Genomic DNA, 16,555 nt, shown 5'->3' on the forward strand with positions numbered 1-16,555 from the left:
CCCTGGATTACTTAGATGATTAATGACATAACAGATGATTTGATTTCCTAGTTTAGCGCTCTAAATTTATATCAAACCAGTATTCACAGCTACTCCATTGGTAAAACATTATATAGCATCAAATTTTGTACTTATCATTTATATACTTCCCTTGATGTTTGCACAGTGAGTTCAAATGATACAGCATTTTCTTTAGGTTTAAGGATTAGAAATGTGAATTTTAGTTTTCAGTCTTCTTTAGCAGAGATTTCCAAATATGATCTATCAGCTCAGTGCCAGTCTGTAACGAGTTTTAACTGGCATGTAGCAAAATAAGAAAGATAAAGACAGTGCTGTGTGTGTGTTTGTGTGTGTGTGTGTGTGTTTGTGTGAAGTTGCCATCTGCCCATTCTTGGGAGGAACTCTCCTTTATTCTGAAATTATCTCCTTTCTACTTTACTGTTATTAAAATACCCCTTTTTAATGAAGTGATGTTAATATTTTATGCTAGGTTTTATTATAATTTTTCTTGCATATCAAAATATAATACCCTATTTTTGCTCCCCAATTTTATCCTAATTTAATTGATCTATGAAGAAGGAAAGTATAGGAGTTAACTGTTTTATACCAAAGAGCTAGAAATGTACTATACAGTATTGATAGATTTTAGATGCCCAACGTGGCTCTTTACAGCCAGTATGTAAATAAAGAGCAGTCCTAATTCAATAGAGAGTAAATAGGGTGTGGTGTTGACTAACAACTAGCATTAGTAACTGTAAAGATTTCCTTTAGTGTTTTTCATATATACGGGAATATTTTACATTTGAATTCATTAGTAAACATTAATTAAGCACTTGGCTTTTCCTGAATATTGTGTGAGGTGTTGGGTAATTTTCTACTGGACTTGGTAGATTGTATTTGTTTTTATAAGATTGCATTCAGAAGGCTGCAAGTTAGGAAACTTTGACACCAAGGTAGTGGCATTGAGGAAGGAAAGAAATGAATTTGGTGTATTCTTCGGAACTGACACGCGTGGGTCGTTGACGAGAGGTGAGAGAGAGGGACAGATCAGAGATGATTCCCTCAGTTATTCATAGTGAATATGAATTCGTATGAATAACTAAATGGATTTCTATCTGCACTTTGAAAAAAGGGAAACTAGTGGGTAGGCAGGCCCCTACCTTGGGGGAGGAAGTAGGAATATGATGAGTCTACTTTTGGCATTTTAAGTTTGAGGAACTGGAGAGACATTCATGCCATAAGGTTGACCTGTGATACTATGGATCAGGTAAGATTTTCCTTGAAGTATTTGTTTCCTCACTTTCATCCTTGTTGTATTTGCTGTTAGCTTTATTTTCTATATTATATAGTATTCCAGTATGAGTATGACATAATTTATTTAGTTTATATATTGGTACTACAAATAGTGCTGGGCTTCTTCATACATATTGGCACACTTTTTGAGTGGAATATATTCTTAAAAATGCCATTTTTGGTGCAAAGTATATATATTAAATTTTGCCTGCTTAAAAATTTCCCCCAACAAACATGAACCAGTTTACATTCCCCCTAATTTTATTAGAGAGAGCCTGTTTCCCACCCTAGCCCTAACCCTGAGTGCTTTTTAATTTGTGATAGTCTGCTAGTTGAAAAAAAAATGGTATTTCTGTGTCTTGATTTGCATTTCATTAATTATGAGTGAAATTCTATTTTACTAAAAATTTCTTGTCCATTTTTTTTATATTGAGCCATTTATCTTTCTTTTCCTGCTTAAATAAGAACTTTAGTTATGGGTATTAACTTGTTGCTTGTGGTATAGGCTGCAGATAATATTTTTCCAGTTTGTTATTTGACTTCATGTTGGTTTTTGGGTTTTTTGTAGATTTTCTTAAATTTGGGAAGGAGTCTTATTTTTTCATTTGTGGCTGTTGGATTTTCTATTGGACTGGAAGAGGTCTTTCCCTGTTCTAACGTTAGTAATATGTTTTGTAGTCTTTCATGTGTTTTTCCTGATTCTTTTTAACAGCTTCATAGCATAGTGTGGTTATACTATAATTTAACCATTTCCTTTTGACAGATAATTAGGTTTTCTCCAATTTTTTTTTTTAATAATTATGGACAATATAACTGTGAACATCCCTGCCTCTGAAACTCTTATAGGGTAGATTTCTACTGAAAGTAGTAGTAATGAGTAATGGAAGACTCATAACTTTATTTCTATTGGTGATTATAGTGGATTTTTTATTTAATTACATAATATATATGTATGTGTGTGTGTATATAAAATATGTGGTGAAGTTGTATTTCATTCTGAAGTTTTCGTGTTTATAAAAATATGTAGGGGAGTTTAGCTTTAATTTTCACTGAAACTGTCCTTTATAGATTTGAACAAAATTGTTTTATTGCCTCTGAACATTTTAAAAAGAACCATATTTGTTCTATTTTAATTATGCATTTGTGCTTTATCTTTTATTAAAGAGAACTAAATTTCATTTATACAGACTCCAAAGAGTAATGTTTGTAAGAACAGTTTCACGAAATTTCCTTATTCCTCTAACATATTGGTAGGAAAACCTTTAGTCCTTACCTTTTAAGTCTCAGTAGAAACATACTTGATGTTAATCATTAAATGATGTCTTCTATCCTTAGATTTGCAGGAAAGCATATCCAGAATTCATCGTACAATTGAACTAATGTACTCTGACAAATCTATGATCCAAGTAAGTTGAATTTTGAGCTAGTAAGCATTATCAAAATTATTTATATTTTATCTTTATATTATTTATCTTAATCTGTTTCCTATACTTTTTGTTATAAAATTGCTTAATTTTAAGATTTCATATTAATATTTCCTTCATTCAGTTGTATTCTCAATACTGTATTTATTGCCTGCCTTTTTATTCTTTCATAGTGAAATTTATCACAAATTTCCAAAAGGCCTTAATATTTAAAAAAAATTCAGGGGAGAAATTATATGGTTGTTCAGGGATATTAAGATTATGGGAGAAAGCATAGGACTCTGATACACATTATTTACATTTTAACTTCTTATGTACATTATTTAAACCATTTTGCTGAACTCATCCATTAACTTACAGTTGTGAAGATTTAGACAAATCATGTACTGTATATTAAAATGATCATCATAAGTTCTTTATTCAGAGGGAGGAGGGTATAGCTCAGTGGTAGAGTGTATGCTTAGCATGCACGAGGTCCTTGGTTCAATCCCCAATACCTCCATTAAAATAAATAAGTAAATAAATCTAATTACCTTCCCCCCAAAAAACAAAAACAAGAAATAAAGAAATAATTAAAAAATAAAAGAAATGCAAATAGGAAATTTTTTTTAAAAAGGTTTTTATTCAAAAGACATAACTTACAGAGCTCAGCAGTTATATTTCCAGCATTTTGAAATGATCCTATTTACACACCTTTCTATTTTACATGTCTTTAGTTTGCTTATTTTCCTCCACACCACTTTTTATTTCATAGTTTAATTTTTTCAAAAATTTAATCCCAGCAAATTTACTCTTGTGGAAAAAAATAAGCTCCTATGGAATCTGCCCATCAGATGGTTTGTGGATTTCATGGACTGTGGTGTAACAGACAGAATACTCAACTGCACTTTAACTCTTCTCTTTTCATATTTAGGTTCCTTATCGCTTACATGCTGTTTTAGTTCATGAAGGCCAAGCTAATGCCGGGCACTACTGGGCATACATTTTTGATCATCGTGAAAACAGGTGGATGAAGTACAATGATATTGCTGTAACAAAATCATCATGGGAAGAGCTAGTGAGGGACTCTTTTGGTGGTTATAGAAATGCCAGTGCATACTGTTTAATGTACATAAATGATAAGCCACAATTCTTAATGCAAGGTAAGAATATGAAATATAGAGTGTGGTATATATTTTTTAATAAGTAGCCCTTTTATGTGACTATGGTCTCTGGTGTGATCTGTTAAGTGTAATTCACTCAGAGGATGATGGATATGATTAGGAAATGCTGTTGGGTTATTATTAGTGAGAAAACTAGAATTGAAAATTAATGTGGCCAGGGCTGAGAATTGGAATCTTTTAGTTTGTATTCAAAGTTTACTATTTGGTAACTTATAAAATGTAAATCTGATTTCTTTTCTCCTTGTTAAAAATCCCTTTAATGACTACATCTTACATTGACTCATATTCAAGCTCCTTAGCCTCCATTTTCTGGCCTGATGGTCTCTGCAGCTTCATTTGTAACCATTGTCCATCTCACACTTTATATACTTTACTGATATTTAAACTTCTTGCTGTATTCTGCTCACACCAAATCATTTCACACAGTTATATCTGTATGTTCTTATGTTTTTTATTTTTTCCCAGTAATGATCTTATTTCTTTCTTCTTTTGTGTAATTCCTGCTCATCTGTCAAGATTCAATTCAGGTGTCATCTGCTCTGCCAAGTTTTCCTTGACCTGCCAGAAAGTATCCCTCCTTGTGTTCTCACAGCATACCTCTGTTGGGCACTTACTGTGTGTTGGGATTGTATGTTGACTTCTTTCCCACTTCACTCTGATCCGCTCAAATCCAGGGGCCATGTCATACAATGTCTTAATCTTTTTATTTCTCATATTCTAATATAGGCTTTGCATACGAAAAACACTTAATAAAGATTTGTTGAAACAGATAAAATCAACTTTCCTTTTGTACTTAACCATTCAGCAAAACCAAGTAGGCAGTTCATTCATGACTGAAGGCTAAAATTTATTTTGTGTGTGTAGTGTAGGTTGAGTAACCCTTTTAAATACTACTTATGTGATCTTTTAAAAAATCTTGCTGTATTGATTGGTTTACAAATTACTTACAAGTATATTGCTATACTTAAGTGCTTCAGATGAAAAAGAATTTTAGTTGTTCTGAGCTTGATAGGTTATGAGCTATTTCTTTTCATTTTGTGATAAGCTTTACTTAATGAATAATAAAACATTTTGTATTTTATAATAGAAAAAGTAGTACTGTGTCAGTGTTTGAGTAGCAAACAATTCTGGCTTTATGTCTTGTTCCATTTTTTACTCTTCAGATTAAAAATAAAAGCTGAGAACATTACCTGTAATGGATTATCAAATATTTGCATCATTGCTTTTCTGAACATTTGAGTTTTAATTTTTAGGTAATATTGATTTGCTAAATGGTAACAATTTGTATTTTAAATCACATTTGAAATGCCTCCTGTTTTGAGTTTTGCGTTTTTTCTTTAATCCTTAATTTTATAATAGTTTTTGAAATATGATTTGCAGAGGAGTTTAATAAAGAAACTGGGCAGGCCCTTGTTGGAATAGAAACACTACCACCGGATTTAAGAGATTTTGTTGAGGAGGACAACCTGCGATTTGAGAAAGAATTGGAAGAATGGGATGCACAAGTTGCCCAGAAAGCTTTGCAGGAAAAACTTTTAGCAACTCAGAAATTGAGGGAGTCAGAGTCTTCTGTGACAACAGGTTAGTCCGTTTTTATTAAATTGCATTTTATTTTCAATATCATGTTTATAATTGATAGTTTATTATAAAAATAATATATGCTCTTGGGGGAAGGAAAAAAAAAACTTTAGTTATTCTAAAGTATAAAGACACCAGCAAAAAATCATCTGAAATTCTATTACTCAGAGATAACAAAAGGCAACAATTTAGTTTACCTCTTTGTCAGACATTACTGTATACATATATACCTTTCTTAGGTTAAATGAGATGATTCTGCTCATGCTCCCTCTACCTATCCTGACTACTTTGACTTTTCTTGGCAAGAGGCTTGGAAAAGCTATGAAACCATCAGGTAGCTCAAATCAGTTCACTAAAGCTATCAGAAGAATGAACTCTATTAATTACATATTTGAGCAAAGTAATACTATTGTTATATCTATATAGATTTTATATAATACTGAAACTGTTAATGTAGAGAATTTATTTGATTTTTTTTTTAGAAATCTTAAAGTTAAAAACAAAGCTAGCAGAAACTAAATATTTAACATATTCCAAGTAAAATTGTGTATGGACCCATTAAAACAAGAATAAAAATGTATAAAAATATAAGCATTAAAAAATCATTCTATAGTTATCAACTGATGAAATCAATAAAATATTGGGACACTATAAAAATTAAATATGTTCTAGCAAAATTGAAAATAGAATGTCTTCTGATTTTTTAAAGATTAATTTCATCATCATCAAGTTGTGAATATATTTTAGAATGATATATTTTGTATTGCAGAAAAGGTTCTATTTCTTTTTAGTCACTGGGGAAATGAGAGGAGATAGATTAAACACAGGTATTTTCCTTAAACTCATTTGTCTTTTTTTTTTAATAACTGAGTAGATCTTTTTGAATCACCTCTTTTTTGTAAAATCTGTTCTGTGTGTTTTGTTTTTATTTCTTAAGGAAGCATTTTAGGTGTTTTGACATACAGGTGCTCATGCAGCATTGCCTAGGTAGGTTTCAGCATTATCATCTGAACTTTGAAGGAATTACTTTTCAGTGAGAGAGATTTATAATACCACAGTGTGGTATGGTGATTGATGCAGGCACTCACAGATCTTCCCAGACTTATGACTTATTTTCATAAGAATTGGATAGCTGATGATCTAAGAGGCATTGGTTCAGAATTTTTAAAAGACCAAGATAATAGTATTATACCAACAGAAATGCCCACATTTTGATACATAATGGAGTAGAGTATATCTTAATATCACCATTGTTGTCTCTAGTGAGCTCAACTATTGCAAGGACTGTAGTTTCTTCCTGTACATCAGAGGGCCACCGTGTGGAACAGCTGAAACTCTGTGGTTTCACAACAGTGCAGTTACATTACAGTAACTTCGTATACATTAGTAGGGAATAAAATAGCTCAGTAGATATCAGGAGGTTTCTGTGTTCAAATCACAGTGTAGTAACTATATTACAGTTCCTTTCATTTTGGGGCCAGTTCCATCTCCCGGTGATTTCACCCCTTGAATTCTTTACGTATCCCTCCCAAACCGCTCCCCAGAACCTGCCCCATGATGGAGCCACTGTGTGACTCTTTCTTAGCTTTGAAGTACCCAGTTTGCACGGAGCTGTTCTCCTTTTGCTGGTGGGAGGACGGAGCTGTGCAGTTAGCTGCGTAATTAGTGAAAGTGGTAGTGGCACCTGAGCGCCCAGCGGAAGGTGAATCCTTCATCCATTGGTTAAGCTCCGTTCTTGGCTCATTTATATTTTATAGCATTAAAATATTAAATTCTCTACAGTCTCCTTCTCTTCATCTTTTCTGTTTCTCACAAGACTCAATTTACAGACATTTTATTTTTACTAAGTCAAATTGATGTGTATTTCCCACTGATATTCCTATCTGACAAGACTAGCTAATTTTTCCCCATCCTTTTTATTTGTCTGTATGAAAAGAGCACGTCTGTATGCCCCACTGCCTTTTTTTCTTTGATCAGTACTTCCTGTCATACACTTTATATGCTGTTTTATAAGTTTTAAAATAACTCAGTAGTAGGCATTGGTCATACAATTGCATGCCTCTCTTTTTAGTGTTTAAAAAAACAAACCTGAAGACGAATGCAGGTATATTTCTGAGAGAAGCCAGAATAACTAAAAAATAAAGAGACAGAAAAGGTGAATCCACATCTAACTGTTATAATTATCTTCTAGGCTGGTGTTTTAAAAAACAATGGCAATACTGCCTCAGTAGGAAACATTATGTCCTCTCTAGAATTGCTAGAAATACGTACTTTGAGTTAGTAGAAATAAAATGTGCTAAGTCTATAAATTTGAGGAGTGAGATTATTGTTTAAAAGATTGGTTTCTATTACTGTATTGTCTTAAATACCATACTAAGAAATCCATCCTCTGTTTCAGGGGAATTTAACATAGCACAATTAAATAAGGAAATCTTTTGTAATATGTTTATTAGAACCATTCTTTCGTATTATTAGTAGAGAAATTTTACTTTGATGCCCATGCTATCATTTTCCAGTGTCTCTTCACATTTTTCAAAGTAATTTGTTTAATTTGGCATAATGCTTTCAGAATATCAAAGTGAAACCTGTATTTAAATCTCTCAGGTGTGCACTAATATGGGTGACTAGTGGACATAATGTAAGGAAATCTTGTTTATAAAATCCATCAGAGTAATTTTTTCTTCCCTCCTTGCAAATCTTCTCAGTAGAGCTATAATCTAAAAACCATTAAAATTTAATTTTTTCTGAGTGATACCCCAAATTAGAATTAATTTATATAATATTAATTAAATGAGTGTTTATCTTCTTTAACACGTGACCAAGAAATCAATAGGCATTACTTCTCCAGCACCATTCATTTTCTTATTGAAACTAAGTAATAAATGATAGGAAAGTATTTTTAGTCCATCTCACTCTACCTTCATAAACCTGCTTACTCCAAAAGAAAACTGTGTTTAAAAAATTAGCCAATAGTTCTTAACTGTTACTGTATATATCAGAATTACCTGGAAGACTTTTTTTCAGAGTATAAACAGGACACCCCACCTAAGACCACCTACGACTTACTGGGATCAGAATCTGTGGAGGAAGAGTCCAGAATATATATTTTTAAATAGATCTGCAGACAGTTCTGAGGTGTACCTCTGGTTAAGCAGCATGGCTCTAGGCTGTATGTATAGAACAGAAGTTTCTCTGAAGGAGAGACAGGCTTTGCCTCAGTTCTTGTTTTACTTGTGTTACTTCTGTCTTATTCAAAAACCACTAGATGTCCTTATGACGTATATAGCATACCCAGCTTTTAAAAACAGAAAGAAACTGAAACCAAAAAGTAAGAGTAGAAAAAATGGTTAATACTGGTATGAAATTCATTCCAAAAGATTTCATAGATTTTCTTAGAGGTGGCATGCAGAATTGGCTCTGGAACTTTTCTGCTGTCTACAAGTCAAAAATCAGCTGATGCTCCAGGAATGTACAACTGGTTCCTAAAAGTTAGACCTGGTAGAATGAACACTATCCTCAACACTCTCAAGTTCCTTTAAAGCAGGAACTGGGTGATGTCTTTATTTAAATCTCCAAATCTAGCATAATAAATTACATATGATAGATACCCCTTCTGTGTTTTCTGATTTGATTTCATTCCCTATGGAGATTGCAGTCATGAGTTCCTAGGGGCAATCCTCAGTATATGGGAGTATCACGATTTAAAAAGTATAGTCAAAATAACTACATTATGGAAGAAGACTAAAAATACGTAGTGCAGATACAGCTCTATATCCTGGATGAATTTTAGGTTTAACATTGGTTCCTAAAGCCTCTACCTGTCACATTCCTGACAATCTTGTTTGTGGTGGCATCCAGGAATCTGAAGTCTCCAGAGTTTTTCTGATAATTCTGTGCAGGAGCCTAGCATGGCTCTTGTAGGCTGCTTTTGGAAGATCATTGATTTTAAACACATTTCTAGAAACAAATGGATTTATTTGCTTTGAAGCAGTCCTCTTTATTCTTCTAAATGTGAATGTAATAATAGTAAGTGTGACTCATTAGTAAGTCACAGTATGAAATATTTCTGAAAGATATGAAATACTGCTCCTTTTTAAATAGTTAATTAAAGAGCAGATCCTATGCTTTAACAGAAAGCCCTTTGTTTGTCACGTTGACTCTCTTAAAATGTTGAAGGATGTAACCAGGAAATAGGCAGAGAATATTCTCAAGGCCCTTCCAGACCCTTACTTTAGACAGGAAGGTGGACCAAAGGAGCAGTCTCAGAGTGCTCCCAGGTTGTTAGATTTTATATAACAGCCAAATAGGTGAATGAAGCCCTTCCATTATGAACACAGAGCTTGGCTGGATAAAGTCTTATGTGGAAGATAGCTATCCAGAAATCTCAGTGAAACACCCATAGAACAGGTAATTGATTTGAGAGATACTCTAGTTACGGGGATACCTCCACAGAGAACTAGTCATTCACAGTCGAACAAGTGCATTCAGGAGTTTGTAGCTGCAGATAGGTAACCAAGGAAGACTTCCAGGAATTAAGAATAACAAATGTCACCGCTGAAGCTTGAACAATAACATATTGTTTCATAACTGAGGGACCGGTTAGTATAAAAATGTCAGTTAGAATATAAAGCAAACAGCATAGCCTCTCGTTACTGAGTTCCTGCCATTTATATAGGCCAGCGGCGGTGCGGCTTCTGGAGACTCACAGGGTGAACAAAAACCATTGTGTGTATTTGCACACAAAAGAGCCAGAGTGTTTGTCCAACTGTTGTTTTTAACAAAGAAATGGAAATTCCCTAAATGTATGGCAAGATATTAGTTGTATGAGCCTTTCATACAAAACAACATTGTATAACCAGTAAAAAATATATTGACAGGAAAATTGTTATATTAAGTTAAAAGGAGTATATTCATAATGGTTCTTTTTGTTTAAGACAATGGGAAAAGTCTGGAAATATATAATACTAAAAATATTGATAGTGCTTAACTCTGCATAGTGGAAAGAGCTTTTTATTTTCCTCCTTTGGTTATTTGTTTGTTTTAGTGAACACATTTTTTACTCTTCCGGTTTGACAAAATGAAGCCAAAACCTTTTTTCTTTTTTATGAAAACCCTCTGTTATAATCTGACTCCCTGGTAATTCTTTCAAGACAGCCTTTCTATAAATACGTTATGTTTCATCTAAACCAGATTATTCCCCGTTATTCTTAGTTGTAGGGAACTTTCCTTTTATTATAGGTTTGCTCACGAAGTACCCTTCATTTAAAAAATGTCCTCTTACCTTCACTGTTCTCGAAATTTTATCCATTCTTTAAGACCTTCCTCATACCCCGAAGTCTTTATGAATCTCCCTAATAATACCCCTGTAGCAACTATTGTCTTTTTTCCTCTATTCTATTCCCAGTCTGTTCTCACTACCAAATTTATGTTATATTTTTGATTTGCTTACCAGTGTAAAGGCTCATTAATAACAAGGACTTAATTAATCTTTTATCTGTCCTTACCAGTGCCTTTGCATGTGCTGTTCCTCCTACCTGGAATTATCTTCTTTCTAATCTCCAAGATAATCTCTGCAAATCCTTCAAGACTCATCTCAGTTGGCATTTCTTCTAGAAAGTCTTTCTTAAGATGCAGCATCATTCCAAGTGTGTATATTGGGTCCACAGTGCTTCTGTAGGACCTTGTGCATAAGTCTTTTATTGTATTTAGTACTTTGTACTGTAATGGAATATATATTTATCTGATTTTATTGAGAGGTCTTTAAATTTAGTGAATGAATTTTATGTCTTTTTTTTTTTTTCCCCCACACAGTACTGAGAATGGCACTGGCTCAGTAAACATGTTGGAAATGAGATTTGGGGTTTTGTTTACAAACTTCCAGATCTCCAGTCCTTGTAGGTTCACCTACTGTGACTACAGCACCACTCAGATAAGTTCCCTAGAAGATACATACACAAGGAAAATTCTGGAGGAAATAGTTCTGTATGACATTTAGGCAAAATCGTTCAGCATCATTTATGAGAATTTTGGACTGAAATTGCTATGTGGAAGGAAACCTTGACACTGGTGACCTAAAGTATATTTGACTGTGTTGATCAGATAAAAATACTTTTGCTCCTAAGGACCTAATTTACATACACTGTCCAGGTTTCCATGGCTTAGACCAGTGTCAGACCAGATGGATTTCTTGGCCCTCATTGCATTAAGCTCACATCCTATTAGCCATTGATGTTTTTTTATCTATTACAGTGAGAAGAGACAAAGAGGGGCAAGCATAAGTGATCAAAGCTTTATCAACAAGAAGTTTCTCTCTGTTAAGCCCTAAACCAGCTGGCTTAAGTCACTGATCATGAAACCTTCCAGAAGCAGAAGCCTTGCTGAGCTGGAACCTAAGATTTTCTTATCACATAGGGACAATGAAAGAACATTGCAGTACAAAGTCAGGAAATACAGAAATGAGGACATTTAATTTCTTTTTCTCTGCCCATCACACACGTTGTAAGTTTTAGTTCCTTCCTTTAGTTTTCCTTGTCATGGTATATGTTAGCCCCTTCATCCTGCTTATTCATGCAAAAACTTGAGTCATCTTCACATCAGTCTCCAAACCTTTGTCTAAAATATATCTTGACTCTAACAGTTCTCTCTGTTGCTGTCCCTGTTGTCCAAAAGCACAGTCATTTCTTGTATTGTTCTGGTACCTTCTAGTACTTTCACTGCTTCAGATTTTATTCTCCTCTCTAATCCATTCTTCAAAATGTAGCCAGATAATTTTTTTAAACCTGCCATGTTGCCATTGTATTTAAAACATTTATTCACTTCCTTTTGCCCTCAAAACTTTTATGTGACTCACAGGCCTCTATTTTATCCTTAACCTGCATCTTCTCTTGCCATATTCAAGAGGAGCTCTTGTACTATAGTTCAGCCATTCTAGGCTCATGCTCACTTCCTGGGCTATTCATTCTTCATGTGGCAAACCTAATCTATCATCCTTCAGCTAAAATCTAAATTACCCCTCCCCCATTTTATCCCCAGAATGTATTATTATAATATTGTCACAATTCGTATGTGTGATTCTTTGGTTGATAACTTTTTCCATAGTTGACTATAAGCTTCTTGGAGGCAGGAACTGACTGCTTTGCTCACACCGGGAGTCCCAATGCCTAGCCTAGTGCCTGGTACTTAGATGCTTAGTTAAAGATTACTGGGTAAATGAAAGACCATGTGTCTATGTTGAAAGTATAGCATTTCTTTTTGAATGGTATTTCATTTTGAGAGATGTTTTAAATTAATCAAATATTGGGAATAATGACAGTAACCTTGCCGTTTCTTACCAGTTGGTTGAGCAAGAACTCACGTAACCTATCCCAGTAACACTGTAGAATATTTTCATGTACTTTCTTATTCCTCCTTTCAGTTCATTTGTTCCATTATGTTATTGTGTGCTTATTATATGTTCGATGTTAAAGAAACAGCAGAGTACAAAAGGGAAATAACATCCCTGCTCTGGAGATGCTTACAGTCTAGCAAGGAATATGGGCTTGAAACAAATACTTAATAACAGTAATGAAGTCACAATTGTGATAAGTGCTGTTAACGAGAAAGTATAAGCTACTCTTGAGCAACAGTTCTCATCTGGGAGTGGTTTTGTTCCTCAGGAGGCATTTGACATTACTGATTGTCACACCTTGGGGGTCAGTACTACTGGCATCTGGTGGGTTGATGCCTGGATACACTGGACAACCCTCTGCACCAAAGAATTGTCCAAACCAAAGTGTCAGGAGCGCTGAGGCTGAGCAACCCAGCTCTGGAAATGGGGTAATCAGGAATACTTCTATAAGAAAGCGGTATTTAGACAAGAGACTGTGTAGAAGTTATTAGATGAGCAGGGGAATGAGACTAGGTGAACTTACAGGCAAAGGGAAGAAAATGAGGAAGATCCAAAGGTTGAAAAGTAAACCTCTTCTTCGGTGTATTGGATAAGCTGAGAAAAGGCTAGTGTGTGTGTCCCTTTATGATCAAAGGGCAAAGGACACCAGGTGATGCTGGAGAGATAGGTGGAGGCTCACTTATGTAAAGCCTGGTAGGTTGTGAAAGGATTTTGGGGCTGTCTGTTAAACAGCCAGTGGACTTCAGAGTACACTGTTGGGTCTTCAGGGTCTGGAGCTCAGAGCTTAAGCAGTAGATATGACTTGGAGAGTTCTTTGCAGAGATGGTGTTTGGAGTCTTGAATTTATATTGGTACCAGTTTGCCAAGTTGTAATTGTTTTCCCTCTGACAGCACTCAGCTACCAGGAATAGGTTCATAAAAGACAGAAGGTGGGTTTATTCAGGGCTAGAGTTTTGTTAAGATAGGTGTGAGAAAGTATATTATTGTGGCCAGAAAAACAGCTGCTGTGCTCTCTGTGGAAATTCAGACCAGGATTGTTATACAAAGGAATCTTTTTTTTTTTTGGTAGAATGCTAGTGATTTTTCAGAGTGAGATTTTGGTATTTATCATGACAGAAAAATTTACTGTGAATTTCTTAGCATAAACTGTACTGAGGGCTTTCTTTTGTAATTATTTGACTAATCTTGGATCTGATTCCTTTTTTTTTTATGGTAAATTCTGGGGGATGTGCTGTATATTGAAGGATGTATTACTTTAAATAGAAGAGTAAAATTGATTATTGTTTAACTTCAAATGAGAAATAACAGATTCATCTTAGTATAGACTTTGTGATTTATATTAGATATACAATTGATTCTTTTCTCATGAAGCACAAGCAGGAGAACCAGAATATCTAGAGCAGCCATCAAGAAGTGATTTCTCAAAGCACTTGAAAGAAGAAACTATTCGAATAATTACCAAGGCATCACATGAGCACGAAGATAAAAGTCCTGAAACAGTTTTGCAGTCGGTAAGAACTTTTCTTTTAGCTCTCTGAACGTAGCCGCCATGCTCACGAGGTTTCCTGGCAGTGTAAGGAGAATGCCCTGTCTGGGAGTCAGGAGAGACTGGGCTGAGGGACGGCTCTTCCATGAACATGATCAGTGATTGCAGGTGCCACCTGCAGTCTGTAATTTCCTCAGCTGTAATTTTTAAAATACTGCTTTAAAAAAAATAAATTTCTATCTTTCTGTTAGAGAATTATGAATAATCATAGACTAAACTGGTCATTTGATTTGAAACTTAAAAAGAGAAGTACAAAATTTAGCATTATTTTTCCTTTCCCTAACCTTCCCTCCATATTTAGTTGTATTACATTGGAGTAGCTGGGAATGTAAAATATGATTTTCATTGTTACCTGGACTGTGTCAAACAATCAAATACTAGATATTCTAGGTTAAAATATTATTAGCAGAACAAATATGATACCATAAAACAGTTTTTGCATACTTCAAGGGTATCCTGTACAAAATTGTCATTATATGGCTCCTGTATTATAATTTCAAGTAATCAAATGTATCTTTTTATAACAGTAAGTTGAGCACATTGATATTGTATTATGTTTTCAATGAATATATCCTGAGAGATGTTATTGCAAGAATTTTGTACTACATAACAATTCAGTTGCTGTAGTGATTTATTTTTTATTTTATTAGTGAGTACAGGCAGCTCAAGTACATATTTTGTGATAGCTAATTTTAGTATTTGAAGATTCCTCTCCTAGGAGAACTAAAGAAAACAGGACATCTAATTTTTCAATACATAATTTTCTACTTAATGAACTTAATCCCAGTAATAGCCTGCTAATTTCAGTGAGGTCTTTAATATGATAAGACCTTGATTAACCAAAATGTTCAATTAATAGGGTATTCTGTTAATTATGTTTTGATGAACAAAGTAATAAGAAATTATTTTTAAATTTTATTTCCTGTTTGAAGAAGTTTGATATATAATCATCTTACTATAACATATATATTAATACAGATATTTTTCATTATTCCAAATTTTGCAAGTAACCTTGAGACTATGAATAAGCTTGAGATGAGGACCTGCTAACTCTGAAGCACTTCCTGAAAAATGCTTCTTTTAATGGCTCTGGGGTGTCTGCTTTTTGGAGAATGGTAGAAGAGGAAATATGTGGGAGGGAGAAAAGGCAGAGAAGTAGATACAAGGGAGAAATATTTTTGCCTGACATAAAAATATAAATTGCCAGGGCTTTTGCTAATTAGGATTTTTATTTGTTAGAGCCTAAATTATGGTTGATAAGTAGCATCCTTTTAACTGGTGATCAGAAAGCCAAAAGCATTAGTTGAGTGTAGAATCATGACTTTTTATTTTGGCTAATCATGTGTAATTTAAATTTGCAGAAATGAACACTTAAATTTTGATTGCTTGGTTTATTAATACAGATATCATCTTACAAGGCAGCAATCTACTGTTTCACCTTTACTTGAGAAAGGAGATGGCACTGAGAGAATATGATAACTAGCATAAATATTTTTCCATTTGGCTTCTTTTGTGGAGTAGCACCAACAGTTGGCCCCATTATCTGTATAAATCCTGCAGAATGTCTGGTCTCATAGTCAGTTGCTTAGGATCATGGTAATCACTTACTGGGTCTTCTCGACTGAAGGTATGCCTTAGAAACTAAACTGCAAAGAGTCTTCAGATGTGGGGAGTAGATAGTACTGTGTTTCTGAATATTGGTTTTACTTCTTACTAACTGCAAATTTAAGTAAGTTGCCTAATTTTTCTAAACCTCTTTTTTTTTAACATAAGATGGAAGGGATTTGGGGATGAATTAAGATCATTTTTTTTAAGTGCCTAACATGTACCATAGGCCCTTAGTAGCTGTTTGTTTCCTTCTGTTACTTAAATCCTAACCATTTCACAAATATACATATATAAAATTCCAGCCTTAAGGTTAAAAAAAAAATTCCTGGAAAGCTTAGAATCAAAGAAACCATAGAGAGATACTCTCCAAAGGTTAAGACACCTTACTTTTTAGAAAAATGTCTCTAATTTTAAATGAACTATTTTTAAAAATAGAGAAAAGCAGACTCCAAAAAAGACTCATGCATATTCCTATTACCCAAAGTTAATCATTGTTAATATGTTGGTGTGTTTTCTTTCATTCTTATTTTTATATACAGGTTTGAGATTTATTTTT

General features: G+C 34.0%; 1 protein-coding gene across 2 annotated transcripts in view; it reads left to right on the forward strand.

Annotated features, from left to right (window-relative positions):
• Positions 1–16,555, forward strand: part of USP25 (ubiquitin specific peptidase 25) — a 127,596-nt gene that overhangs the window by 75,129 nt on the left and 35,912 nt on the right. For both annotated transcript variants that reach the window (XM_031457920.2, XM_031457941.2), the window contains exons 15-18: positions 2,629–2,699; positions 3,631–3,859; positions 5,261–5,461; positions 14,217–14,356. In XM_031457920.2, coding sequence (XP_031313780.2) covers positions 2,629–2,699; positions 3,631–3,859; positions 5,261–5,461; positions 14,217–14,356 — 641 coding nt within the window. The remainder of the gene's footprint in view (positions 1–2,628; positions 2,700–3,630; positions 3,860–5,260; positions 5,462–14,216; positions 14,357–16,555) is intronic.

This window comes from Camelus dromedarius, chromosome 2, assembly GCF_036321535.1.
Source record: "Camelus dromedarius isolate mCamDro1 chromosome 2, mCamDro1.pat, whole genome shotgun sequence".
Lineage (NCBI taxonomy): Eukaryota > Metazoa > Chordata > Mammalia > Artiodactyla > Camelidae > Camelus > Camelus dromedarius.